Source organism: Nycticebus coucang, chromosome X (assembly GCF_027406575.1).
Source record: "Nycticebus coucang isolate mNycCou1 chromosome X, mNycCou1.pri, whole genome shotgun sequence".
Lineage (NCBI taxonomy): Eukaryota > Metazoa > Chordata > Mammalia > Primates > Lorisidae > Nycticebus > Nycticebus coucang.
In genome coordinates this window covers 179,417,824-179,445,015 of record NC_069804.1, presented here as the reverse complement: position 1 = coordinate 179,445,015, position 27,192 = coordinate 179,417,824, and the positions used below count along the sequence as shown (strand labels likewise).

General features: G+C 39.9%; 1 protein-coding gene across 1 annotated transcript in view; it reads right to left on the bottom strand.

The window, feature by feature from the left end:
• AFF2 (ALF transcription elongation factor 2) overlaps positions 1-27,192 on the bottom strand; it is a 485,141-nt gene that overhangs the window by 78,630 nt on the left and 379,319 nt on the right. The window contains exon 9 of the mRNA XM_053580856.1: positions 14,117-14,154. Coding sequence (XP_053436831.1) covers positions 14,117-14,154 — 38 coding nt within the window. The remainder of the gene's footprint in view (positions 1-14,116; positions 14,155-27,192) is intronic.

Genomic DNA, 27,192 nt, shown 5'->3' with positions numbered 1-27,192 from the left:
GGTTATTGAAAATTGAAATGAAGTGAGAGGAAGCTAACACCAATGTGTATGAGATTCTCCTTTCTTTGAATGACACAAAGAACTCAATATATCTAATCATCTCTGTTATGCCCACTGGGGACTGAGCTACGGTGATATTGCACAAGGTTGCTTCTTGATTGCTGGAAATCCAAGTATTATGCCATATGCCACTTATATCAGTAGTTAAAATGCTTTGTGTGACTGTTGGATCCTGGGAATTGTTTTCCTTTCTCTCTTTTGGTTAAAGTAAGTAATAGTAATAATTTGGGTACAAAATTCACCAAGGAAGGTTACCAAGCAGTCAACACAGACTGACATTTTGGAATTTTACATTAATGCCTAAATTATTACAATCTTAGAAGTAGGCATGAAGCACATTGTCTCTGAACAAGTTTTCTTGTGCTTTGGTAAGTGGCTTAAGCAGAGAGACTTTTAAGAGGAATCCAACAGGGGAATCTTTTCTTCTCTTCTTATTGTATGTTTTGCCTAAGAAGCTTGAGGATCAGAAACAGTTGGTATTTTGATAAACTCTATTCTGTTTCCCTCTTTTGTTCATAAAACTATCCTTTCTGGCTTTTTCTCTCCAATTCTCCCATGTTTGTGAATCAAATCAGCTTTTGAGTACCTGTCCTCCAGCCTCCAGATTTTCAACCAGTGTACCTCTGCATACTGGTGTGCCGTGAGAGGACCTTCGGGGGTTGCATAAAAAATTTTAAACGTCATTAATTAAATTTTTTTGAAATAAGTTTAAAGCACAGTAGGTATATTATTATTTTTTTATTCTTTTTTTGGATCATCATAATTTAATTGTGCCATGGAAGTTTAACTACAGGTTTAAGTATGTCATGAAATACAAAAGATTGAAAAACTCTGCTCTAGAGTTAATGTCACCCAAGGTCACTAGAGTCCCCTTATGTGTGGCTTCTCTATCAGTTTCCTCCTCCCCTTCCTCCTTAATATATTCTGTTTCTAATAATCTCCATTTCCACTTGGTGGAGTTTGGGAGCTGGGGTCCGTTTCTGAAATTGGGTCTCCTGGTGAGTAGTGCTACACTGTGCTGTCAAGATAACTCTGGATTCATTTTATAATTTAAAAAGTCAACAAGCAGGGAATGATTGATGGATGAGTCATGCCTACATAGGTAGTGTAACAGCTTTCTTACTCAGTATCTCCATCTTCTCTCCTCTCATTCTACCCCACATAATACTGCCTAGTTGGTCAGGATCTTTGAGACTCCTAGATCATTATATAAAATAGTTTAATGTTAAGCACTTGAAGTCAAAACTACAGTGAGTCCTATCACTACTAGTAAAACATTCAGTGAGCATGTTAGGAGCTATAGTTTGATTACTGACCTGTTAGCCAATAAGTTCCCCAAACAATTCAAAGTAAATTTCCCTAATATGTCTAGTTATTCTACCCTGCCCGAAGGGTTACTAATAAATACAGAGAAAAAATTGTGCTGGCCTGGATAACATGCAATTGGCACCAGACACCAGTTGTCCCAGGCAAAGTTTTCTCTGGACCTCATCCAGAGGTGATTTTCCAATAAAGTCCAATAAAATCAGCCTCGGTTATTGCAAGCCTAGGAGGAATGCCCAGGGGAGGAGATCAGGCAATTCAATTCTAGGAAATGCTGTATGAGGCAAAATTAACCTTGTAGCAGTGTTATTTCCTGAGACACAGTCTTGTTTTTGGTTTGTTTGTTTCTTTTGTACACGTCAATATTTAGTGAGGGATTTTTCTTTTTACCTTCTCACTGAGATGGGACTGAAGGATTTAATTACTTACATATTCATGAAAAGAACATGAAATTAAAGAAAGCTTGTTTGGTTTTACTACTCTGCAGAGTTATTGCCTGGACTCTTGTGGTTAGAAACATCTATGATTCTGTGTGTCAAGTCTTGCTTAAAGCAGCTCCCTTAGAGCTGTCCGCATTGGAGCCATCAAACTTCTCTGACTATTGGCCAATAAGAGAAGCTGCCCAATGCTTCTTCATGCTGTGATAGCGAAGTATGGCAGAAAGGAGAGAGCAGAGATCAGATGCATCTCACATGCTCCACTTCCAAGGAAAAGGGCAAGTGTGTGTGCTCTGGCATTGACTGGTATGTGTGTTCAACCCTGCTAGTTTTTGAACTTCAAGGTGGCCTTTTAAATACAGGAAAAATCATGTGTTATAAGTTGTTAACTTAATGACTGTTTTGTTTCCTTGTCCCATCTGACAAAAATTTGACTTCTGTCATTCTTGAAAATGCCCAATGATGTCAAACACAATGGCTCATATGTAACCCTCGCTCACGGGGAAGTTGACATCTTTATTTCTGCAGCTTTTCCTCAAAATCAATGGTGGGAATACATCCTAAGTAGAAAGTGGGCACAGACCACAAGAATCACCTGGGGATGGGGAGAAATTCTAGTTCTATATAGGTAGCAAAACTAACTATAAAGCCTTGGAGTGAAACTAATATGGAATATAGACTATTTTAAAAGAAAGTAACTTATGCAATAACTAATAGCTCAATAATTGATTGTCCATAAAGCTGCCCCAAATCAGGCTTATTCTAAGACTAAACTCATACTAAACTAGCATGGTTGCACTTCAGAGTTGTATCCTTAGGTGGCTGCCTTTAATTCATTCAAGATATTAAGTTGCTGTCACATGCAAGGGGCTATATGAGGGTCCACGGTTACAGTAGTGACCAAAACAATGTCCTTGCTTGCATGGACCTTATATTCTTGTGGGAGATGACACTTCCAAACATAGATCAATAGATAGACTATGATAATGACTGCTTAAGTGAAAAAATAAAGTGGGGTAAAGGGGGTGGGAGTGTATAAGTTGGAGAGCTTGCTATTTTGTATAGCGTGGTGATCCAATACTCTTGCTTCTGCTCTTGCCCTGGTAAAATTCCTCTTCAGGGAATTCACTATCCACAAGAGAAAGTCACCCACACTTTGAACCAATAATCACATGATCTGCCTTGTTTAACTACTTCTTTTTAACATTCATGGCTCTGAGTCACTGTCTTGGACTACTTTTCAGAAGTTGAACCACATTCAAAGGTCTTCCGAGGCAGCGCCTATGGCTCAGTCGGTAAGGCGCCGGCCCCATATACCGAGGGTGGCGGGTTCAAACCTGGCCCCGGCCAAACTGCAACCAAAAAATAGCTGGGCGTTGTGGCGGGCGCCTGTAGTCCCAGCTGCTCGGGAGGCTGAGGCAAGAGAATCGCTTAAGCCCAGGAGTTGGAGGTTGCTGTGAGCTGTGTGAGGCCACGGCACTCTACTGAGGGCTGTAAAGTGAGACTCTGTCTCTACAAAAAAAAAAGAAAGGTCTTCCACCCATCACTAAGAAGCAGCAGAGAAAAATCATATATGGTTTGACTGCACTTTCCAGGGGGAATCTCCAAATGGGCCTTGCACCACAATAGCGTCACTATAGAAAGGGCACAGCTGCACTCTGATCTGTCATTGTTGGGCAACTCTCATTTGGGTGTTGACTTTAAATACACATAGCATTTTCTATTTCCCTCATATATGTAAACAGATGCTTCTGTAGTGCTTGGAAATAGTAGGTTTTCCTTAAACCTCTCCTGTACGATCTTGTTTCAATCATGTCACATCTCTTTTTGGAAACAGATGGGGTTTAAATTATATGTGAGTGTACAATGTATATACGTAGAGAGTGTATATACACATCCATATGCATCTGTAAGGCGAGTTTGTTAACATGTCTAATTTACTTATTAAATGATTGCATCACTCTTTGAATCACCTTAAACTTTCGCTTAGCCATTGTTGGAAGTAACACACCTCCAACTAGTGGGAAAGAGATAAATTAGGTGTGTTTCTACGTGGAGATGCTGTTATTAGCAGATTCCCAGCAATCCATACTCAGCGTTTGAAAATTCAAAGCCCCTGCCAGGCTTTCATAGGGAAATATAGTCATGTCCTCCATGAAGCTGCTCAAAAACTAAGCAAAAGCCACAACAGTTTTCTGAAATGTTTTCCCCAAATCCATAGAACCCACCTGTGAGAATATGGTGCTGAGAGAGGGTGGAAGAAAGGCAAAAGATTGGGAGGAGGTGAGAGCTGAACAACAGATTTGAGAAGTTCTTTTAATTATGGCTGCCTCATCACCAAGAACAATTCTGTTGTGGGTTTAAATGACCATGAAGCATTTGGGTACAGTGATGTAGAGTCTATAAATACATGTGCATATAAAAACTGGATTAGAACGACATATAATCTATCCCTGTGCTACAAATTCTACAAATGGAAGCGTTTCCTTGTAGATGAATAATTTACTTGTTTTTAATGTTGGTTTTCTGGATAACTGTTGTTGCAAAAGCTTTAAGAAAGCAGAACCCTATTTGTTTCCTATTTTAGTCTCTGGCCAAAATGAGTCATTTCTATAGTTCTCAGTTCCCCCAGACTAGTAGTCAACTAAATAATGACTTATTACCTTCGACTCTTGACTTTGAACATGTTCTGTGGTCGATGGGGGACTGATTTACTGTTTGGAGCCCTGTATGTAGTTACCACTGGAGGATGTATAATTTCCCTAGAAATAAAAAAGCCCTACTGTGCTTATGTTTTTGCCTGCTAAAAATATATTCAGAAATAAATTTTATATCTGTGAAATGAATTCAGAAACTGAAACTAAAATAATAGAATTATGTGTCATGCCTAAAATACTGCATCTTGGTGTAGCCTAGACATTTGAGAAATGTGACAGGAATGGTAGAAAAGAAAAAAAAAATACAAGAAACAATCAAGGGTCCATGAAGCCACGAGGGAACAGCTTGATGCTTTCAGGAACTGTACGTGAGCTGAGATTTACATAAAAGTCCACAGAGAAGGATTAGCCTGATATAATCAGAAAGGATTTGATATATCTATTTCTTTCTAAGCAGTTTAAAAAAGGTACCTTATAATCCCTCCTTAACCTAACCCTGAGCTTCTAGAATAAAATAATCCTTTCCAGCATTATCTTAGTTTCATCCACCTTGCACTGCTCTCCTCTTAATGTCAAAAGTGGGGCCCGCGGCTTTGGCAGTGCGATGCTTTATGTATCCTGGCACATGCAGCTCCTCTTCCCTTTCTTTTCTATCCTACAACTCACAAACTTTGTATTTTCAGCACCGTGAAAAATGCCCCTTCTCTTAAACTGCCTCTAAGTACCAGACATTGCTCATAACACCTCACCTGCTTTCTTCTCTTAGTGCCTTTTGAAAGTGTTGTTCTGCTCTCTTGAATGGCCTCATCCCACTGTTCACCGGAGGACTTCTGCTGAGCTGGGGAGAGCCCGCTCCAAGCAGTTGCTCACTCCTTCACCTCTGCCCCACAGGGTGCTGCACACGGAACTGGTCTGTTCTGTAGTGACTGTGTTTCCCTACCAGCATGGGAGGACTTTCAAGGCAGTGATCTTATCTAACTCATCTCTCTATCAACTGAGCCTGGCACACAGTAGGTACATCATTAATGTTTGTTACAAGGGCAAATTTGTGAAGCTTGCTTGAATTTCTACCAGGTCACCTACGTGATTCCAAGTGTTCAACAGTTTAATGAAAGATCCTTGAGTGGTAACGTGAAAATTCTAAGTGTAACTCTTCTGTACCTCTAACTGAGCTGATTTATGCACACAGATTACACAGTGTTGTCCACAGTTGTCTAAGCAGCAAACACTAAACACAGAGTTAGAAATGAATGGAGACCAGGAAGGATTTTTTAAATGTTATTGCTAAACAAATGTGGCTTAGTTTCCTGTAAAAAGGCTTGATTCCACATTTGCTGGCTTACTTGAGGTCCTTTAGATTCATTAATAAATGAATGTTTATTAGTGTTTCTGTTTCATCCTCATAATTATTAGGGTATTAATTTACCACCTAAAGAGGATAGGTTTTCATAAAGCTTTTAGAAAGATGAGTAATGGTAATGAGGCAAATAATGTGCCTGAAGTTTTGAAGAAACTCTTCCTTACAGATGTGAAGTTAATGTAATTGAGATTGGCATAATTATAAAAGTGCTTGCAAATTTGATGATTCATTAAGTTTTGACATATTTGGTGCTGTGTTCTAAGAAAATAAACTGTTACATAATGATAGATAGTATGAATTTTAAAACCAAAAACAAATTCTAGGCATTGAACATAGGTATGTGTGTCCTGAAAGGCAGTGGTTGCAAAGTGGAGAGTTTCTGGAAACTTGGTGTTCCAAGGAATCTGCTCCCTGGGTCTCAGTTGTCTCATCTGAGGTTGTCTAGATGGTGCAACTGCAATTACCAAGGAATACGAGAGTGAACAGAAATTAGTGCAAGTTTCATTAGCTTTGGGGTGATTGCTGGAGCCTTTTGCATCCGGTTGTAACTATCTGGTCAACATAATGAGCCCAATTTATTTTATGTAGCTATTTATTTTTTATTTATTTATTTATTTTTTATTATTTTTGGAGACAAGAGTCTAAAGCTGTTGCCTTGAGTAGAGTGCTGTGGCATCACAGATTACAGCAACCTCAAACTCTTGGGCTTAAGCGATTCTCTTGCCTCAGCTGCCCAAGTAGCTGGGACTACAGGTGCCTGCCACAATGTCCAGTTATTTTTTGGTTGTAGTTGTCCTTGTTGTTTGACAGGCCCGGGCTGGGTCGAACCCACCAGCTTTGGTGTATGTGGCTGGCACCCTAGCTGCTGAGCTACAGAGGCTAAGCCTATGTAGCTATTTAGAGAGAGTTTTTATTGCTATCTTTCCATTAATTGCCCTTAAACCAGCCAGAGATGGTCAGATGCTGACTAGAGGTTTGGGAGAGGTGGGAGGAAGAACATCGGTGTGGGCACGGTGCTGTCATGAAATGAGTGAGCCAGGCGTCTCACCCACAGATCTGATGAGGCTCACTGGGGAATTTTGGGCTTCACGTGTCTCATTCAGAGGGACCCACCCCTAAATGTCCCTTACCTTCATTGAGGACTGTGTCTCAGGACATTCACAATCTATCTAAGTAATTTATGTGACACGGTAAGAGATTCAGGAGACACACAGACCAACATAACAAAATAGAGAACTCCCAAATAAATGTAAGTATCTACAGCTCTCTTGAATGGCCTCTGCTGAACTGGGGAGAGTCTGCACCAAACAGTTCCTCACTCCTTCCCCTCTGCCCTGCAGGGTGCTGCCCATGCTTCAGTCATAGAACCAGTCCACTCTTCCATGTAATTAATGACTTGCATTTCTCTACAACTGTGATGACTTTCAGAGCAGAGAAATCAGTATATCGAAGTGATAGGTGCACACCCATGTTCATTGCAGCCAAGTTCACAAGAGCCCAAATACAAAATCAACCTAAGTGTCCATCATCAGGTAAATGGATACAGAAAATGTGGTATCTGAACACAACAGAATACTACAGAAGGTGCCAAAAATGTACACACTTTTTAAGAAAGGAAAAAAAATCTGTATTACAATTGTAATACTCAACTCATGTTTGACTTCTGCAATTACAAGAGATATAAGATAACAAACATCACCAGTATATTTTGAATGTTACATATTAATACAGTTTTCTTTTCTTTTCTTAAAATGTGTATATGTTTTTTTGGCACCCTCCATATTTGGCCATAAAAAATGAATGAATCATGCCATCTACAGCAACACGGGTTGAACTGGAGGTCATTGCATTAAGTGAAATATGCCAGACATAGACAAATGTTGGATACTCTCACTCGTATATGGTAGGTATAAAAGTGAATCTCATGAAGGGAGAGAAGTGAGATGACAGATACCAGAGGCTGGGGTGTGGTCTGAAGGGCAGGGATGAAAAGAGGTTGGCCAGTGGATATAAATGCATAGTTTTACTAGATAGAAAGAATAAATTCTACTGGCCTAAGGCACGGTAGGATATTTACAGTTAATAAAAATGCATTATAGACTTCAAAATAGCTAGAAGAGAAGATTTGAAATGCTCCCAACACAAAGAAGTGATAAATTCTTGAGGTGATGGCTCTAATAAATATCCTGACTTGATCATTCTATGCATGTATCAAAATACCACATGTACCCCATAAATATGTGCCAATTGTATATGTCAACTAAAAAAGAGACACAAAAGGTATTTTATCATTTCAGAATTGGGGGATTTCTTTTCTTTCCATGGTTGACTTTTTAAATAATGTACTTACTTTAGATACTCTTTTTTTTTTTTTGTAGAGACAGAGTCTCACTGTACTACCCCTCTTATTACAAACTGAGTGAGAGTTATTTTGGCACTAGGTTTCTTGAACCACCAATGGAGGCCTGCCTTTATGTGGTCATTTCATTTCACATGGATTTGAACATCCAATTCTGTATTTCATCAAACATTTGCCCTACCAGATAAAGATGTCTTCTGGCCAGACACATTTGGGAAATCTTAAGTAAGACAAACTAAACAACTCTTTCTATAGACTACTTTGAGCCTGTATTATGTGATGTACACAATGACTTCAGGAAAGCGATGGGACAGCGCATGCCAAACCTCTATGGTGCTGCAGTCTTTTTTTTCTAAGGTAGACAACCCCACAAAAGTAATGTTTGGCAGAACACAGTTGGGAATCCAGCGCTTATCATTTGGAATGGATGTGGTGACTGCATTGGTTCTCTGCACATCTGTAATGCACACCTGGCCAGGAACACTGCAAGACATATGAACTCCAACTGCAAAATTCATCTGTGTTCATAGGGGCCATTTCTTCTTTTTCTTTTTTTCGTTCTTCTTTCTTTTTTTCTTTTCTTTCTTTTTTTTTTTTTTTGCAATTAAAGAGGCTTTTATTCCACCCGGAGCGCAGGTGGGGTGAGATTCCTGACTAGGGAGAAATTCACCCATATGGGCCATTTCAAACACTCTACCAAATGTCCTTGGAGCTACGCTTAATCTTCTACCTAACCTATCTTTTGAAAACTCAAGTGAAGTGGTTTGTTGTACTTCATTGCACAAATGTACAAGGTGGAAACGCTGGGGAAAGATCAGTGTGCATATGTGAGTGTGAAGAGAAACATGAATGTGTCATACACACACATAATCTATGTGCATTCATGAACCTACATCAAACTAACAGAGCAAATATTGTCCTATAATTAGCAGATTTATAAAACAGGCTTTCAAGCTGCAGCTTTTTTTTTTTTTTTTTGTAGAGACAGAGTCTCACTGTACCGCCCTCGGGTAGAGTGCCGTGGCGTCACACAGCTCACAGCAACCTCTAACTCTTGGGCTTACGCGATTCTCTTGCCTCAGCCTCCCGAGCAGCTGGGACTACAGGCGCCCGCCACAACGCCCGGCTATTTTTGTGTTGCAGTTTGGCTGGGGCTGGGTCTGAACCCGCCACCCTCGGCATATGGGGCCGGCGCCCTACTCACTGAGCCACAGGCGCCGCCCCAAGCTGCAGCTTTTTTGATGAAGTGGGACAACAATACCAATAATCTAGCTAAGGTCTGTAACAAGAAAGGAATGTGTCAAATTTCACACTACAAGCTAATGTCAGACTCAAAACTAGAACCTGGGCCTATCAACTTTCTATTTATGTTTAATAATTAGAGGACTAATTGATGATTCATATTCAGTAACAAGTGAAGAGCTCTTCAATGTCATTTGACTCTACAAAGTGAATCTCTTTAATCTGGAAGAGTCCCCAGGGCCCTAAGCTACCATTACTTTTTGGCCTCAGTTTTCAACCTGACCTTTCACTCCCTGTACATCAGGCAGCCGGGCTCCTTGCTTCCCTCTGCCACACCTCAGTACCACTGACTCTAACCTGCAATCTTGAAAGTCCTAGTGTAAATGTCTCCTCCCCCCTCTCCCAGCCTGGAATAGTGTTAACTAGAAACACTTTCTCTCTTTAGAGCATCCCTGTACTTTATCTGTTCCCCACTTAACAGGCATCTCTCTATCTTGTATTTAATTCTTTATAAAGTGATTTTATCTCTCCTACTGGACTTTAAACTCCTCGAGGGTAAAACCTGTGTCAGATTTCTTTTTAATTCCCTCAGCATCTACCACAGTTCCCAGAATGTTGGGGAAACCAAATAAATATTCATTGGATGAATAAATGAATAATGTGCAAGCATAGTCAGGAAAATCTTCCTGAAAATTTGTCATTTTCAATAATGAAAACATCCTATCTTTAAGATGAATCTGTTCCTAAATCAAAACGTAATTTCCCAAGCACAGTGGATTCTGATCCTGATTTGTTCAAGACAACCACAGCATTGTTTAATGTTGTTAAAGTGTAAAAAGCAAGGAAGAACTTTACGTGTGTGCTCGCGCTCTCTCTCTCTCTCTCTCTCTCTCTCTCTCTCTCTCTCTCTCTCTCTGTCTCGGCAACAGATGTCAACCTTGGTTAGATTCAACTCGACTTATTAGTGCATGGCTTTTAGCCAAAAGCAATTCACATTTTAAGAAGTGTACTATCACATATGTCTTAATAACAGAAATGTGTTTTTTAAAAAATGTATGTGATAAGTCACATATGGTAGAAGAAATCTGTACATCTCTCAGGCCTTGCTGTCATCATGAAATCTTGGAGATGATTGCTGTACAATATTAACATACAAGTGAAAGTCTCACTGACACATTAAAGATCCACAGTCTGAACATGCTAATCAAGCTTTGATACCAGTATGGTTCCAATGTAGTGAGAAATAGGCCAGGCTTCTCTTATACTGATCACTGTTGTTAAGAACACTCACATCTTCCCCTTTGAGGTAATACTTACTGTTTCAAGGGAAAGTCATTACGGTATCCAGGTACATTATGTACTTACATTCACTAAGCATATATTTAATTTCTCCTTTATATGGAACGTAATTAGTGTCTACCACAGCCTCCCTATGGTGATGAAAGAGGCTTACAACCATGAAGGTATTAAAAATAAATTGAACAAGTGGTTGGAAAATAGGAACGGGATGGTGGTGAAATTTTTACAGAGGCAAATATACAAACCAAATTGATATTGTGAATCATTTACTATCACCCTAATTGAAAGCTCATTTAGCCTTAGATGTGGAAGTAACAGAATTGTAGAAAATCTCCACGTCCTTTGAAATATATCTATCTGCACGGAACTTGGAAGACTAGCAGTATGCTGTAGATGTGTTTTGACTGGTTTCTGAGGCTTCACTGCTCAGTGAATGGATCTCATATCTGTATGATTTCCAAAGGCAATGAGTAAAAAGTAAATCTCTTTGCTCTGAATAAGAATTGGGTGGCGCATGAACTCCAGAAAGTCCTGAACACACTGGAAGGGCTCAGTAAATATCTACTCATTATTTTAAAGGCCACTAACAGAAAGAATTGATAGCTTAACCTTCAGCATCACAAAAAAGCTTAGTGCCTTTTTCTACCTGACCAACTAGAGTCAGCAAACTTTCTTGAAGAGGCCAGATGGTAAAAATGTTTGGCTTTATAGGCTATGGCTGTAGCAGCTACTCAACTCTATCATTGTAGTGCAAAAACATCCACAGACAATATGGAAATGAATGAGTGTGGCCATGTTCCAATAGAACTTTATTTATAGATACTGAAATTTGAATTTCATATAATTTTCACATGTCATGAATTTTTTTTTGTCATTTTCTTCCCCAACCATTTCCAAACTGTGCACTAAAGGACTATATCAAACCACACATATGATCATCTTCACCAATCTGTTTCAATATTTCAGCTGTAAATGATGCCACTGGATCTCTACTTTCCAGCAACACTGTATGCACTTTGCATCGTATGGTCAAAAAGAAAATCAAATGTTAATTCTTGCATATAAGCTCAAACAAGGAACTGGTCAGAGGCAAAGCAGCTAGAGCCACGTGGGAGCAGTTTTACATAACAGAGACTAAGCAACTTGTTCAGTTAGAACACACAGGTCCTTCTGACCTGACGGTGACACTGTACTAGAGAAGAGCCACCAGCCTTAGTAAGCCTCCAAGCCAGGTTCCTGGAAGGACTGTTTCCTGGAATGTGTCTAATTTCTTCACTTGTTTGTTCCTTCTTCCAGAAAAAAGTATGCATCAAATCTTTATTTAGGGTCCCAGTACATTGTCTGTAACTGAAAATGTCTGTGAAGACATCAGAAATGGCAAGAGGACCATTACATATAAACGTTTTAAAAGCCACGACCTTGTTCTTCCATCAGGCAGTGTAACTGATCCATGCTCTGGAGTTTCTGTCCCTAAGCTGAGGTCTTGAGAAAGATTCTCATCTGCAGGTGCCCATAGAGCTTTTGGGCACGTGAGCACAAATGCAACAGGACACTCACACTCTCGCTGGGAACAATATATTTCTTAATTAGAAGACAATTCTCAACACCTATCCGTTAGTTCTGACTTAGGTTAAAATTATTACTAATAAGATGTTCAAATTTACTTCAAGGTGAAAAAGCTCCATAATCCTTTGACACTTCTAATTTTCCTGTCTTCTTTCTATAACATTCCTTAAAGCACTAGACATTAGATAGAGTTTGCACTGTGAATTAACAAGAACTCATAAAAATACAATTACTATACAGTCAGATTCTCACAAGGAGCAAAAGGGAAACTGGCCCGACTTCCAGGCCATTAGAATACAATTTAATGCAGCCCCCCACGTTGCCAATGGGCTGACCTGTGCATGCCAAGATGGAGCTCGGGACCTACTGCCTATCGAAAAGGGTGGAACTTGGAGATGTTTGCCTCATCAAGGGCTAAGATTTGCATTTCTCCAGCCCTTGCCCTACACCTTGTGACTGGGGGCACACATCTGCATGCAGGCAGACAGGAGGGAAAGGTGCAGTAAGACTGTGGGAAAGACGATCACTAATGGCTCACCCAGGGACTAAAGTCCTGGCCTTAGCCTCATTAGCACCATCCCATAATTCTCAAGGCTCACCAGCCACAGGCTTATAGTGGAGGAGCCTTCAGGGCAAACGGAAAAGAAATCAGGCTGCAGAGAAGATTTCAACCCCAACTGGATGACCAGACACAAACTCAGCTCCTACAAATACTTCCAGAGGACCACAAAGTAATGCACCCCCACACTACAGATGCCTGTCTAGAGGCTACACAGCCCGATAGGGAACGTTCTGTGGCCTAAGAAAAGTGAAATTTAAAAACAAAGTATACAACACCTTTTGGAAATATGTATTAGAGCTTGGATTTAATGGTATGCTAAACGCTACTCTGGTTCCTTGGAAAAGTTAATACTTTTACAAGACCAAGCAGCCTTCTAGTTGTTGGCATTCCCCCAGAAATCATTAAAAATCAGTGCACGCCCCATTTCTGTACTTGATACCAGCTATAATGGAAGTCAGCTAAAATAAATTAACTCAGAGTTCCTGGAGTTGTGATATTACCAGACCTATAATGACCCAGCAAATAGAACTGGTCCTCCCTCAGCCACATAGCTTCCAGGACTAGTATGCTCTGTAATGCTGCAATCAGATGTCACAAACCCAAATGACAAGATAGACATCCTTCTTAATTTCAAAGTCTCCCTTCTGCAAAAGACAGAACGTCTAAGATGTACTATATTTAAAAGATTGCTGTGCAACTTGTGATTTAAGAGTGCTCCATAAAATGCCTTGGGAATCACTCTCTTTTAGGAAAAAAGAAAAATACCTTTACTTAAATATATTTTTATGAGCTTTTCATTAGCAGAATACCGAGGCCTTGATGCCAAGGTGCCAAACCTCCCCACGTGGCTGGGAAGCACTTGGCACACTTTCAGTCACTTACGTCTCTGTCATAGGTCCAAGGTTTGCAATTAAAAATGTAATCTTTTTAGCATGTGCAAAACCCAAAGGCTTGAAGTACTATGCATTGAATATGATTATAATAGCATTTGGCAGCTATTCATGGGTGGCACATATTAATTTATGTAAACTGGGTACAACTTGGGGCATTTCCACATCAGGAACACAGGCAAAAAATATAAGCTGCTCTCTGCTCATCGCAGGGTTTTTTTTGCTTGTTTTGTTTTTGTCTTTAAATTGTCATGAATAGAGATTAACTTCAAAATCCAAAGTCTTTTTTATGACCTTATTTTTTCACATTCACAGCATCCATTAAAATGAACATTTCCAACCAAAAAAAATAATAACTTACTTCACAGGATTGTTCCTAGGTTTTGCTTTCTCAACAGCCTGTAAACAGAAGAAAACAATGCAGTTAGACAACATTAGCAGGCATAATCATTACAACTAGTTCCCCCAAACAATAAGCAATGTGAAATGCTCTTCAGAAACAGAAGGAGTAACGGAAGCAGACTGCTGTAGATAAGCAGACTGGAGGCAGAAAGCAATTTTCCTCGCCTGGGGGCTGTGGGTACCTCTCCGAGGGCAGCATCCCAACACAGCCGGCCATTGTGAGGAGCCATGCCAGCGGCTCTTTGGTGCCCAACTAGGTCCTCCTCTCCCTTTCTTTCACTCTTATCTCAGCCCGTGTGGGCCTGACTGGGTTATAGCGACAGGCTGGTGAGGCAGGTGCAGAGGGAATGGTCGTGGGCATATCCTGGATTTTTAGATTTGTGGTCAGGAACCGCTCACCCTAACATTACTATTGACACCTGGCCACACTTGCACTGCGATAGAAAGGCCAAAGTGTTCATTCCGAAATCATTTTTATTAGCAGACACCACAAAAGGGCAAAGGATGGCCAAATACTGAGATCAATTTCCTCCTGTGGAGCCTTTAAGAAAATACACACCAAATCATCGAAATGAGGAAATCTCTAGGCCTCTCGGCCCACGTCGCCTTAGACATGGAGCCTGGTTCCAGTTTATTGCTGAACCCATTGATCTGTGTACAGTCCATTTATCATTCATGAAAAGAGCTAGTGATCTTCACAGTATATTAGAAGAAACAACTCAGATCATCTGTCAACAGCCCTCTTATTTCTGTTTCCCTCTCCACAGGGATTTCATCTCCTTCGATTCTTCTGGAATTAAAATGTTGCTAAGCAACACAGCTGGGGGCGCTGATGGCAGAATGGCTACAGTCTATCAAACTGTTTAAGCACCTGAAGGGTTTTAGTGATGATTTTTTTCCATATTTTTGTAGCATAATTATGTAATCAGAACCAAACTTGTACTCCTCTAGACTTTTTCAGGCTATAGAAATAACATTTAATACGGAGAGCAGCGAAGCAGCCATTTGACAACCTTGGGGTTGTTCAGACCATTTTAAAAAGTATCCTTTCAGGGATCTTTATATTTCTGAATCCTGGAGGTGGAGAAGGACTAAAGAGGAGAGAACAACTGCAGGTAATTAGAATGCAGAGGCAAGCACTATTAACAGAGACAATATCTGCTCTTGCCATGGACTTAACATTCTACATGACCGGTGATATTCTGCGTACTGAAGCTCTCTATGCATATCAACTCAATGTGATTAAAAGCAATGTTTAAAACAAATGAAACACTCTGCACGTTTAGATGCTAGCATTGGAAATCCAAGCCTTAGTTTATTAAGTTTCAAGTTCTGTTGCTAGATAAATAATTATTAATATTTGGGCACTTTCTTTGGCTTGGTAGGCAAAAATCATTTTCTCACCATCTGTGTCTGAGGTTGAATTTTGGCAAGTGCTAGAAAAGGGAAAAACCAGAGAAGGAGCTAACAGGTGAAAATGAGAAAACAAGAAATATGTGTCTGGCTGGCCCAGCTCCCCTCTCACATATATCTAGGATATGAAAGCCTGGCCCTGTGAAGTCCATGTGAAGAGGATGCTAACACAGATCACGGTGCAGATTCTGCCAGGTCAGATGGCCAAAGGGAGAGGCAATGGAGTGGGGGGGGGGTGAGGGTTAATCACGCACCTCTCCTGTGGCAGTGGGAACCAGTCTGTACACACACACATCCTCCCATCTGCCTTTTTCTTACCAGCTTTTTTCCTCTAAGCCTGGCTGGTTTGGAATAAGATATGGTAGTGGGCTGAAGACATATTATGGTGCAAATCACATGAATCTATTTTTTTCAATCATTTAGAATCCAAATAAGTCTGTTCTAGAAGACTTTGGTTATCATGAATTAATGGGTGCTGTGTTCGAGTGGTTGTCTTTTAAAGCATGATGGATGTGATGGGATGAACATGCCACTGGCAGAACACAGGGAAAGAAGCAATCAAAGTGACATTGCTTAACCTAGCTTTGATTCAGAGATAGGTTTTTAGTAAACGTCCTCTCTTCCTGTGCTTTCAGAATTGTCAATTAGACCCAGTTATTTTTCTCTGATCAGGAAGAACATGATCATGTTTGAGCCCAGGTTTTTTTGAAACATGTCTTTTTATAGAGTCATCATAGGAAAATAACTTCATTCAAATTAATTTTTCTGGGTTGCTTGGCTATCGATTGAAAGTGTCTGTGCCAAGAGCTTCTCTTTCCTTTGGAAATGAGTTTGGATTGTTCCGACGTCCCCACAGATCTAGTCTGATGCCCTCATGCCATTCCCTTGCGTGCTCATGATCTTCCACCTCTAAAGGGTGGCAGGGAACCTCCACCAGATGAGACACAGATCCCAATCTGTGTTCTTTACTTTCACTGTGATGGGAATTTATTTGAGTCATGCTATGAGGAATTATTACATTAAAAAACTTTGAAGAAAAGTTTTCCAGTGAATTATTTGTATGCAAGTAATATATGCCCTTAAGGTATAAGAATTATTCCATAAAATGTAAAAGGAGAGAATTCCCCTTTCGAAATGATGGGACATGAGAAGACAGTCCCAGGATACATGTGCCAGAATGTGAGATATGCTGTGAAAGGAGGCAAATGAAAAGGAAATGACATAGTGCAATTCGCCAAGCATTAAGGCAGTTACATCCTGGGATTATAGCTAATTTTGAGTTTAAAAACATACATTAAAGTAATTTAAACTGATTGGAAAATGGAGGCTAGAGAGTTAACAGTCACGCTGCTTTAATTTATAACATCTATATGCTTTTTCAAACCTACATTCTCTTTATTTTGTGCCATGGCTCCCTAACACGATATTTATCTCACCATTGAGGAAGCTCTAGTATATAAAGGATGATAAAGGAAATAAAAAATGTTAAGAAGTATACCCCATTACATGCGAGGAAAGGCAAGAGTCTCAAGTGGAAAGAGTGCTGTTAGAAATGCTAAAACCCTGGCTTCTGGTCCCAGCTTTGCCACTTGCATTAGCAAGACACTAACCCATCTGTGCCTCAGTTTCCTCATTTTAAAGATGAAGATAATCATCCCATCACTTTTTATATCAAGGGTAGCCTTAAGTAGCCAGCATCGACAACAGCACTCTGAAAACTACAGCACGCTGCAGAAGCACAGAGCACCTTGACTATAACTGCTTTCCACACGGGTATTTATATACAGGTCTTTTTTTTTTTTTTTTTGAGTATTTTTTATTTTTTCAAATTAATATGAGGGTACAATTTTTCGGTTACATTGTTCTCACTTCCAGGGTAAACTTCCATTTGTAGAAGAGCCCCTCACCCAGGGGGCATGTTATACACTCTCTGTAATGTGCACATTAGGTGAGATCCCACCTCACGCCCTCCTCCCTTCTGCCAAACGTCCTCTCCCCTCCCCCCTCCTACTTTTCTCTGCCCTTGAACTGGCCTATATTAGTGTTTTATTGTACTTGTGAGTACGTAACTGTTTATATATTGGTTTCAGATTAGTATGGAGTACACTGGATATTTATTTTTCCATGCTCGCAATACTTTACTAAGAAGACGTATTTCAACTCTATCCAGGTAAATGTAAAAGGTGTAACGTCTCCATCTTTTTTGATGGCTGAACAATAGTCCATGGTACACATATGCCACAGTTTGTTAATCCATTCATGGGTTGATGGGCACTTAGGTTGCTTCCACAACTTGGCAATTATGAATTGAACTGCAATAAGGCGAATTTTTTTTTTCTTTTGTGGTTTTTGGCCGGGTTTTGTGGTTTGATCCCGCCACCTCCGGCATATGGGGCCGGCGCCCTACTCCTTTGAGCCACAGGCGCTGCTGAGGCAAAATTTTTATTTGCCGTAATTGTGTTCATATTGCCTTTAAGTCTTGAAATCCTATTTCACTGAATATTATGTTAGCAATATTCCCCTGAGCTCTTACGTAGTCTAAGAAAATGCCCTTTGTGCTGCACAGGTTTTTACGACCGGTAGTTGATGGGCTTACTGAGCAGCAGTCAGGTGGCAGTATCAAAGCTATGCAGTTATTCCAACAAGGTTTAGGGAAACCACTATGCTCTTCCTCCACATCAGGCATGGGGCTGGGGTGAACAGAATGCTTCTGCGTGGAAAGCCTTTACTAGCAGAACATGTTGCTGTGTTTAGAGTGGACAGGCATGTCCATAGCTCAGCAGGAGAGGGCACTACACCCTCTTCATCAATCTTCCTGGGCATGGGTGGTAGAGAGGTCAGGGCACCTGAGATGGGGCACAAGTACATGTGCAGATACTCGCAACTCTCTCTCTCTCTCTCACTGTCTCTCTCTGTCTCTGTGTCTCTCTCTTTGTCCAAGGAAGCCTCCCATGACTCCTTCCTATTTTCTGAGTGATCCTGCTTTTAGCAGTCCCTCCTTCCATACCTCATCCCATCAGGAAAAGTTCTTTACTTTTTTTACTAAACTTGACCTTGAGCGTGGGGCCCTGATGATCCTATTCTAAGCAGGCCACCTCCAACAGGTGGCATTTTGAGAAATTACATGCCAGGGTGAAGGTACTTCTCTGACTCCAAGGATTGTTTATGAACTGATTCCTCTCTTATTACCAGCATTGTAGTGTTGGAGATATCCTGGCAAGTAGCAAATTTATTTCCTCAGGAGGGATGAGGAGGGATGATGTGGCTAAGGACAGTTTCATAGTTGCTCAATCATTAAACCTATCTTCCTAAAAATAAGAATAAATTTCTGTTTCTTCTAGATAGAAAATCCTTGTGCTGCACTGAAGCTAAAGCGACTCAGGTATCATACAGAATTACATGAACCGTATAATGTAAGGCTATCACTAAAACACAGGTCGAAAGAAAGAAGGAAGGAAAGAAAGTGGCTGTCTCTTCAGTCCCATCCACCACGGCACACATGACATCATATTTCCTTAGGGAGAAAGTGTGACTTAGAACCTTGCTAGTTATTCCCTATATAATTATCAAACTTCTTCAAAATTTTTTGACAAAGTCATTCTGTCCCAGTGATAATATGCCATTAATTGCTGTTCTAGTCCAATACATATGTATACTGTATTTACAGAAAATTTAGAGTATCTTTTTGTGCTTTTAAGAAGCATGTCCTGAACAGTTATATCCAGACTTATGACATTATCCTCCTCCTGAGCTTTACAGAAAACAAACAGTGCAATATGTTTCCTATATGTTGGAACTGTCAAAGCGAGTACTCTGATGGCCTAGAGATAGTGTAGCAGAGGACTCATTTTACAAGACTATGTATTCAGGTACTGCTTTTTTCCATAATCAATAATAAAGCTGCCAGTCATGCATAAATGTGATTTTATTGGAATTGCTCTATATGGCTTTTACATTTCCTGCTTCTGTGATTTTCCCTGGCATTCTACTAGCAGATGCATCCAAGCTGGGTGTTACAATATATTTCTTGATAAAAAGGGAAAAGTTGGCCATTCAGATAAGTCCAAATAAGTGGATATTAGGCAATATAGGAACACAACAGAAGAACAATTAAACCAATTGCATTGGTTTTCTGTTTCTTTGATTTGCTTTGCCTTTAAAAAAAAAAGAAAGAAAGAAAAACTTTTCTCATGGTTGTTCTGTGAGCCCTAGTTATATCCAAACCTAGTGGTATGTATTGGTGAATTGTATCGATTGCTTCAGTTCAGAAAATAAACTCCTCTATTAGCAAATGAACTCATCATTAGGGTATTCAGATGGTCTAAGATCAATACCTACAGAATTGTTTAAATCAATTGAAGAGACATGCTGAAAGCACTTGCTCAAATATAAAAATGAATTGTTTAATTAAAGCATTTAAATAGATTTCATTGAAATAAGTAAAATAGCAAAAGACACTGTATCCTACAGGCAGGGGGTTCAGCTGGCAGCAAGCACACACAGCCAGGATGGCAGATTAAGAGGAGAAAATGCCACTCGACATTTTGCAACACCTGGATGCCTGCCTGAATGCCTGGCTTTAATCCAGGGACTACAGTCTTTAGAAAAACATCTCCCACTGTTTTTAACCCTCTGGATAGGTGCACGGAAGAGTACGTGGAAACGTCTTATATTTGAACTTTGAACTTCTAGGAAGCACAAAGATGTTCCTCAACCTTAGAATACTGGAGTTCTCACGTTTTAATTTGATTCATTCCTTTCTATGCACCAATGAAATAGGCCTGTGCTAGATATAACATGGGCAGGAACAGAATTTTGACAGGCAGAAACTGGCGAGAGAACTGTGTCTTTCATCTAATAGTCACTTAATACACACTGATGAGATCAATGAATCAAGAATGGCTGGACAATCTGAGAGGTCTGAACGCTATGCTGTGGATGAAGGAGTGCCAGAGAACCATAAACTCTTCATGGAGGGAGAAATAGGTTTCTGGAGGAAGAGCTGAGCTCCAGGCTATGTGCATCCATCTAAATTCATCCTGCAACTGAACATGAAGCTCTTGTTTACACCCTAAAGAAGACGAAGTCTGCAGAGGCATTAACAGGGTGGGTTTCTTATCCCACTGGCAGAAGGCATGTAACACCTGTGCATACTACACTCTTCTAGCAGCTACTGTCTAGCTTGATCCTTATTACCTCACACCAGGAACATGGCCACTGCCTCTGACCTACTCCAGTGGTTTCCCTGTTCTTACCCCATTTTTTGCTCTGCTGCAAGATGAATCGTCCTAACGCTGTACTTTGATCAAATTACTCTCATTTTCATAATCCTTCCCATTGCTTATTGGGTAACATATCAACTTCACCCACCCTGCCATTCAAGACTCTGCCATGGCCAGTTGAACAGCTGCTGCAGGGCAAGTCCTGCTTGTCCCTGCACGTGCATTTCACTAATATGGCAACCAGTTGGAGCTCTGTGAGTATCTGGCCCAAAGATGATGTGACAATAGCATTCAGAGTGTATGGAATCCATAAAGCTTTGCTCTCTTCATGCTGTTTTGCTAGTTACATAGTAGAAAAGCTTTAGCAAGACTCATTTGTCAACTGGTGATGATTTCCTTCATAACTGAGATTCTGGTTTATGATAACTTAATGAAAAAGGTCCCGTCTTTGGTGAAGAAGCATGTTTCACCCACCAAAGTCATCTGTTAACACGAACCAGTCTCTAAGCGAGTCAATGTGAAGACACGAGGCAGCATCTCAGTGGAGGCTTGAGGTGTTTATTTCCCTCCAGCAGAGGACCCACTGTAAGTGGCACTTATTCCCCGGGGTTTGTGGGTTTGAAAATTCAATTTTTTTCTCCCAACTAATCTGAGCCCTCTTGCTTCTGATGCTAGGAGGAACCCTTCACAAAATGACATGTGTCTTTGGCAGAACATAATTAATACCTAGTAGAAGCTTTCTCCCTACCATGTGTAACCAGAAAAAATGGGAAGAGTATTTGTAGTACATAGTAGGTACTCAATGATGTATGTATTCCGAAACCTACATGGGAGGCAAATGCTGATGATATACCTTTATCCTCAGCATTATTGTAATCAGGCTTCCCATCCCTTTAGGGCATTTTAAACTCTGAGTGAGGATGCTGTATCCATTTTTTGTTTTTTTTTTTTTTTGCAGTTTCTGGCTGGGGCTGGGTTTGAACCCGCCACCTCCTACATATGGGTCCGGTGCCCTACTCCTTTGAGCCACAGGTGCCACCCCAATGTTTTTTTTTTTTTTTTTTTACTTTCCGAGATCATTTCTATAGTTCGTTGCTGTATCCATTTTTATCCATATACAAAATACAGACGGCTTTATACTTCAGTTTCATTATAGGAGAAACAAGGAAGTTGGAGTAAAGATTCCATTGTCATTATAAGGTTAATATTCTTTATTATACACAAAGGAGTATTTAATATATACAATATATACACACACATGCACACATATATGATTTAGGTCTAAATATGGTACCTGGGACCACCTTCATTAACCAGAAATAAATTTTAGCAAGTTTATAGATTTTTAGTCTAATGTTCCAAAGGGATATTAGATATGTGGAATGTTGGTTATACGGTCCCATACATTTTGGAAAGTCCTACCTCTTTTGTCTGCCCATCCACTTGCATATGAATGGTTAATTTTTGGTTAATCTCAAATGTGGACAACTCTTCTGTGTACTTATGATCCTTATGCTCGTTGTTCTTGATAAATAGAAAACTAAATATGGCTGCTTAAGAATAAGCTAGACTCTGCTAGACTCAGAACAAAGACCTTGGTGTATTTGCACTTGCCTGGCTTTTCAGGCAGAGGGCAGATATTTGGAGGGTCAGAGTAAAGCATGCTTGAGCCCTAAACCAAAGCCCCAGCACACTTTTCAAAGATAGCATATACATTTCAAAATCTTACATTTTCTGTCTGGCAAAGTGTTTCATTACATGGCCTTCACTCAAGTTGTTCATATTGTTCTAGGTATATCCTAGACCCTTGATTGAAGTCAAGACTTGGAAATTTCCCATAAATCTAGGTATACATGGCACATTTCCTGGGACTTGCTTACTGATGATTCCAAGATGGAACCTCCAGGTCATCATGCATTGAGACTGGAATGGGGTGATGAGAGGACCTTTGACAAAGAATATGCTTGGACCAAAAGGGGAAGAGATTAGTGCAGAGAGAGGACCAGCATTGTTTAGCCACTTCCTCTACCCCAGGAAAGCAACGAGAGAAACATGGTGAGGGTGAGGCCTCTTTCTTCGAGCACTTCAGTTCAACTCCATACGTAGTGGTCCCCAGCTTCCCAGAGGTGCTGATACTCCCTCTGCCACCCTATTCACAGAGCCAGAGCTGTGCTGTGTACTCTTTATGGACGAAAAGGCTGTGGTCATCCTTGTCATCTATGAGAGTCATCTATTCTGAATAATAGATCATACTCATTCTTGTTTCTGTTTGGATCTTGGGGCACAAGCAGCATGCTGTCATCAGTGTATGACTTAAGATCAGTAGGACAAAAGTATTAAGTTAAGCACAAGAGCCATTGGCTTTGTGATTGAAATGCTTATAGTTGGATAATTCATAAAGCACAATGGACATTAGCCAGGCTTTTGTCATTACTGACCATGTGATAAGTACAACATATAACAACACTGCTCTTCTACAAATGTCTATATGCTCAAGGCCTTCTATTATATGGAGATTACAAGTCAAAATATTTGGTGCTAAAAGTAGAAGACCTAATTACAATGAAAAAAATTTAGCATGCAGGTTTCTAAGCAGTCACAAATTTGCCTCAAGCATATTAAAAATCACATCATACAAGCCCTAAGCAGTTTCTTATTTATCTAGTCTCTATGCTAATACAGCCAAATGGGAAACACAATCTTGGGAATATGAAGGCCAATGTTATTCTATTAACCTTATATGTTATCCTATTTACTTTCCCATCTTTAATGAATAAATTAAAATGTCTTCTCATTCTCTAATTGCTGTAGTGTTTGAGTATCACAATGTATGGACTGTATTCAGCGACATTGTATAGTCTTAACATCCCAAACCCTTATTATTTTGTGGCAGATTTCAATGAAAGGCAATGACAGAGAAACTGTTTACATTAAAAGTCTCTATCAAAGTTATTTTGCACCCAGTTTCATCCTAATCCATCTGCTGTTTCTAGAGCTCTGACAGGCTGACCTCTCTTGCTGCGTGTGCCGTACCGATGTCATTACCGAAGAGGCCTCCCCAGCCTTTCTGCTGATAACAAAGTAAATGGAAATGCAGAGAAACCTTGGGGAGGTAACAACTTGTTCAGTGTGATGAGGGAGAACTGTGGGTACAAAATAGGACCGGTTACAGCAGGAAAGAGGATCTGTTGTCACAACTCATATATTCACCACAGCACATCAACTTCAAAAGAGCTAGCTGACAGCAGGAATAAAAAAATTATTGCATCTTTTTCATTAGCAAACTTAAAACATAAAAATGGGCTTTCAATTTAACTTGGCTACTATGTTTTGAATGTCCAGTGTACATCGTAAGTATTAGGGATACATCCTAAATCTGCCAGAATGTTCCATGTCTCGGCAGCTATATAATTTATTTCACTTATAATTATCAAACAGCAACCTAGCCAGTAAGGTGGCCCCAAAGTGACAACAAAAAACAAACAAACAAACATTGTGTCCAATATAAAATCAAAATCAAGGATCTGGATAAAAGGCACACTTTTTACGTGCGAGAAAATTAGTGGTCTGTAGACAAAAAGATAAAACTAAGAAGTACAAGGGAAGACCTGAGAAGGTTATTTTTTTTCTGTAAATGGTCATATGCTTGAGGCGTAGCTCAGCTCTGAATTAAGTGCATGTTTCACAGGGAACTAAGGTTGTTCTTAGGCAGGAAAATAAAGGAGATGGGGTTAAATAAAATTGGATACACGGCAGCTACTTATAATAATGCACCTAATACCACATTAGAACATATTTTTGCTCAAGAAAATTTGAATTGTTCAGCTCTGCTTTTAAAGTCTTAATACACCATTCCTAGCTTTATATAGAATCCTTTGGCTAAACCTGGAGACTAATTGAACATTTCCAGTCATATTTTTCTGAACTTCTCATTGGGCTAAATGAACTCATCTAAGGTATCAGTCTAATTCACATTAATAAGAAGATGGTATCCATGTTAAAATGCTCTAAAGGAACTTTCTACCAGTAGCTGCCTCTTTTATTGGCTTTACATTGCTAAATTCCGCTGCTTCAGATGCCTATCGGAGATGTTTGGGGTATAAGAGAGCCACGTCTAGATCTCCTGCCACCTGAGTACAGCAGGCTGCAGGGTTAGAGCTGCGCAGATGAAACATTGTGGTATCATTTGATGAAACGTTAAGCAGATGTTTACCTGGTTCTATGAATATGTTCTTGAGGGAGCTCTAGAGTTTGGCCACCACATATTCTAGAAGCCTTTGGTATAGGTCAAATTGTGGATCGCTTAAAACTTTAAAGACAGCTATTTTAATAAACCTGTCAATACAATTTCTTTGTTAAAAAAAACATTTGAGACTCATTAGGCTGCTTATATTGAAAGAGAAGCACAAGGTCTATATCTTTAGATCTTGTATTGAACTGTGAGCACAGCATCAATAACTGCTTCTGAGCTGTAAATGGAAATTGATTCCAGATTTAACTCCTTGTTTTCAGGAGTTTCTTTAACCCCAAGAAACATAAGAAGAAAAATGTGACAAAAAGAAAAACTGAAGGCTTAGTGGCTTGAGGTGGAGGCCTGCAGGGGACACAAAACATCCCCACTCCCAAGAAGCCTTTCCTCCTGGGTAAGGCTGCTCCCTAGCCAAACCCCAGTGGGTATTGCTGTCTGCCCTGGAGGACTGGCTGGAAAATGGCAATTCAATAAGCACTGCAGTAGGAAGGCCAGGGCTAGTTTTTATATCTATGATGCCAACAGCGGCAGCTGAGAAGTAAAAATACAGTCAGCTGGTTAATAAACATCAGGTAGCCCACAAATTCCAACCATGTCATTGATATTATATATATATATATATAGTACTATGTCCATTTCCAGCACTGTTCTGGATTTTTGCAATGTCCGATTTCAAATTTAATTGGTTATTTTTTTTTTAGGTGAGTACAGGATCACAGCAAAGCACTTTAGCCTTTTTCTAGGACAGAAAGGGACTCGGAAAGAGAAGGTAAGAGGTGCTATAGAAGGGTATGAATCAACTCTTCACCCATGTTAATCCTTTGAAGCAAAACTCTTTCAGAGAAATGTCATTTCATGAAAGACTTGGTTTCCAGGGGGATCACTGGCAATCTGGCCTTTCTTTCTGGGACTTTTAATTTAAAGGTTGTCAGGGCTCAGAGGAAAATTAAGGTCGTTCCTGTTTGGTAGGTGTTGTTAGAGGCCAGTTAGAACGTTCAATCCAGTCCCTAGAAGATCCCTATGGACACCTAGACCAGCATGAAAGGCAATATGTATCTCCCTATAGATCCAAAGAGGGGGCTTCCAGGTAATGTTTAGAAGGGCCACAAGGCAGAACAACCACCTATTTGTGTAGGGCTTGTGGTTTTCAAAGATTTTCTTGTGCACTATCATCATCGGATCCTCACGAGACTCCTGTAAATTAGACAAGACTGGTTTATTGTAGTTGATTATTAAGAGATCTGAGACTCAGAAATGTTAGGCAACTTGCCCAATATGAGACAGCTTGTATGTGAGGGCTGGGCTTGAAGGGCATGCTTCTCTGTTCCATAAAACATGCTAATGACTGTACTTGCAATTCCTCTCTGCCAGGCATATGGAGTCGATAAATATTAGGAGAAGGCAGAACCTATTCATTCAAGTTCGCCATATATAGGCTAGGAAATTCAACAGGTGTCTTTAATGTCCCATTCCTTACAAGAAAATGGACAGTAAATATATATAGGATCCCAAAGACTAGGATACATTTTACATTGCTATTAGTAGTAGTAACAATAATGGTGATTAGCATGTAAAGTGGTAAGCTTACTACTATGTGCCAAGCGATTTTGTCTATATCAATTCACCAGTTCACCTCATCATTAGTTACCAGTCTGACCCAATGAAGTATGTGTAATTCCTACCTCCGTTTTATAGGCACTTACATCATTTACTCAACTTCATCCAGTTTGAAAGCAGCAGAGATAGGATTCACATCCACATCTGTCTAAAAACACAGCTATAGTCTTTTTTTTTTTATTAAATCATAGCTGTGTACAATAATGCAATCATGAGGTACAATGTGCTGGTTTTATATATAGTTTGAAATATTTTCATCGAACTGGTTAACATAGTCTTCATGGCATTTTCTTAATTATTGTGTTCAGACAATAATTAGTAATTCTAATTTAGTAAATTTTACCTGTACCCTTCTAAGATGCATCATAGGTATATTCTTTTTTTTTTCTCCTTTTTCTTTTTTTTTTTTTATTGTTGGGGATTCATTGAGGGTACAATAAGCCAGGTTACACTGATTGCAATTGTTAGGCAAATTCCCTCTTGCAATCATGTCTTGCCCCCATAAAGTGCGACACACACCAAGGCCCCACCCAC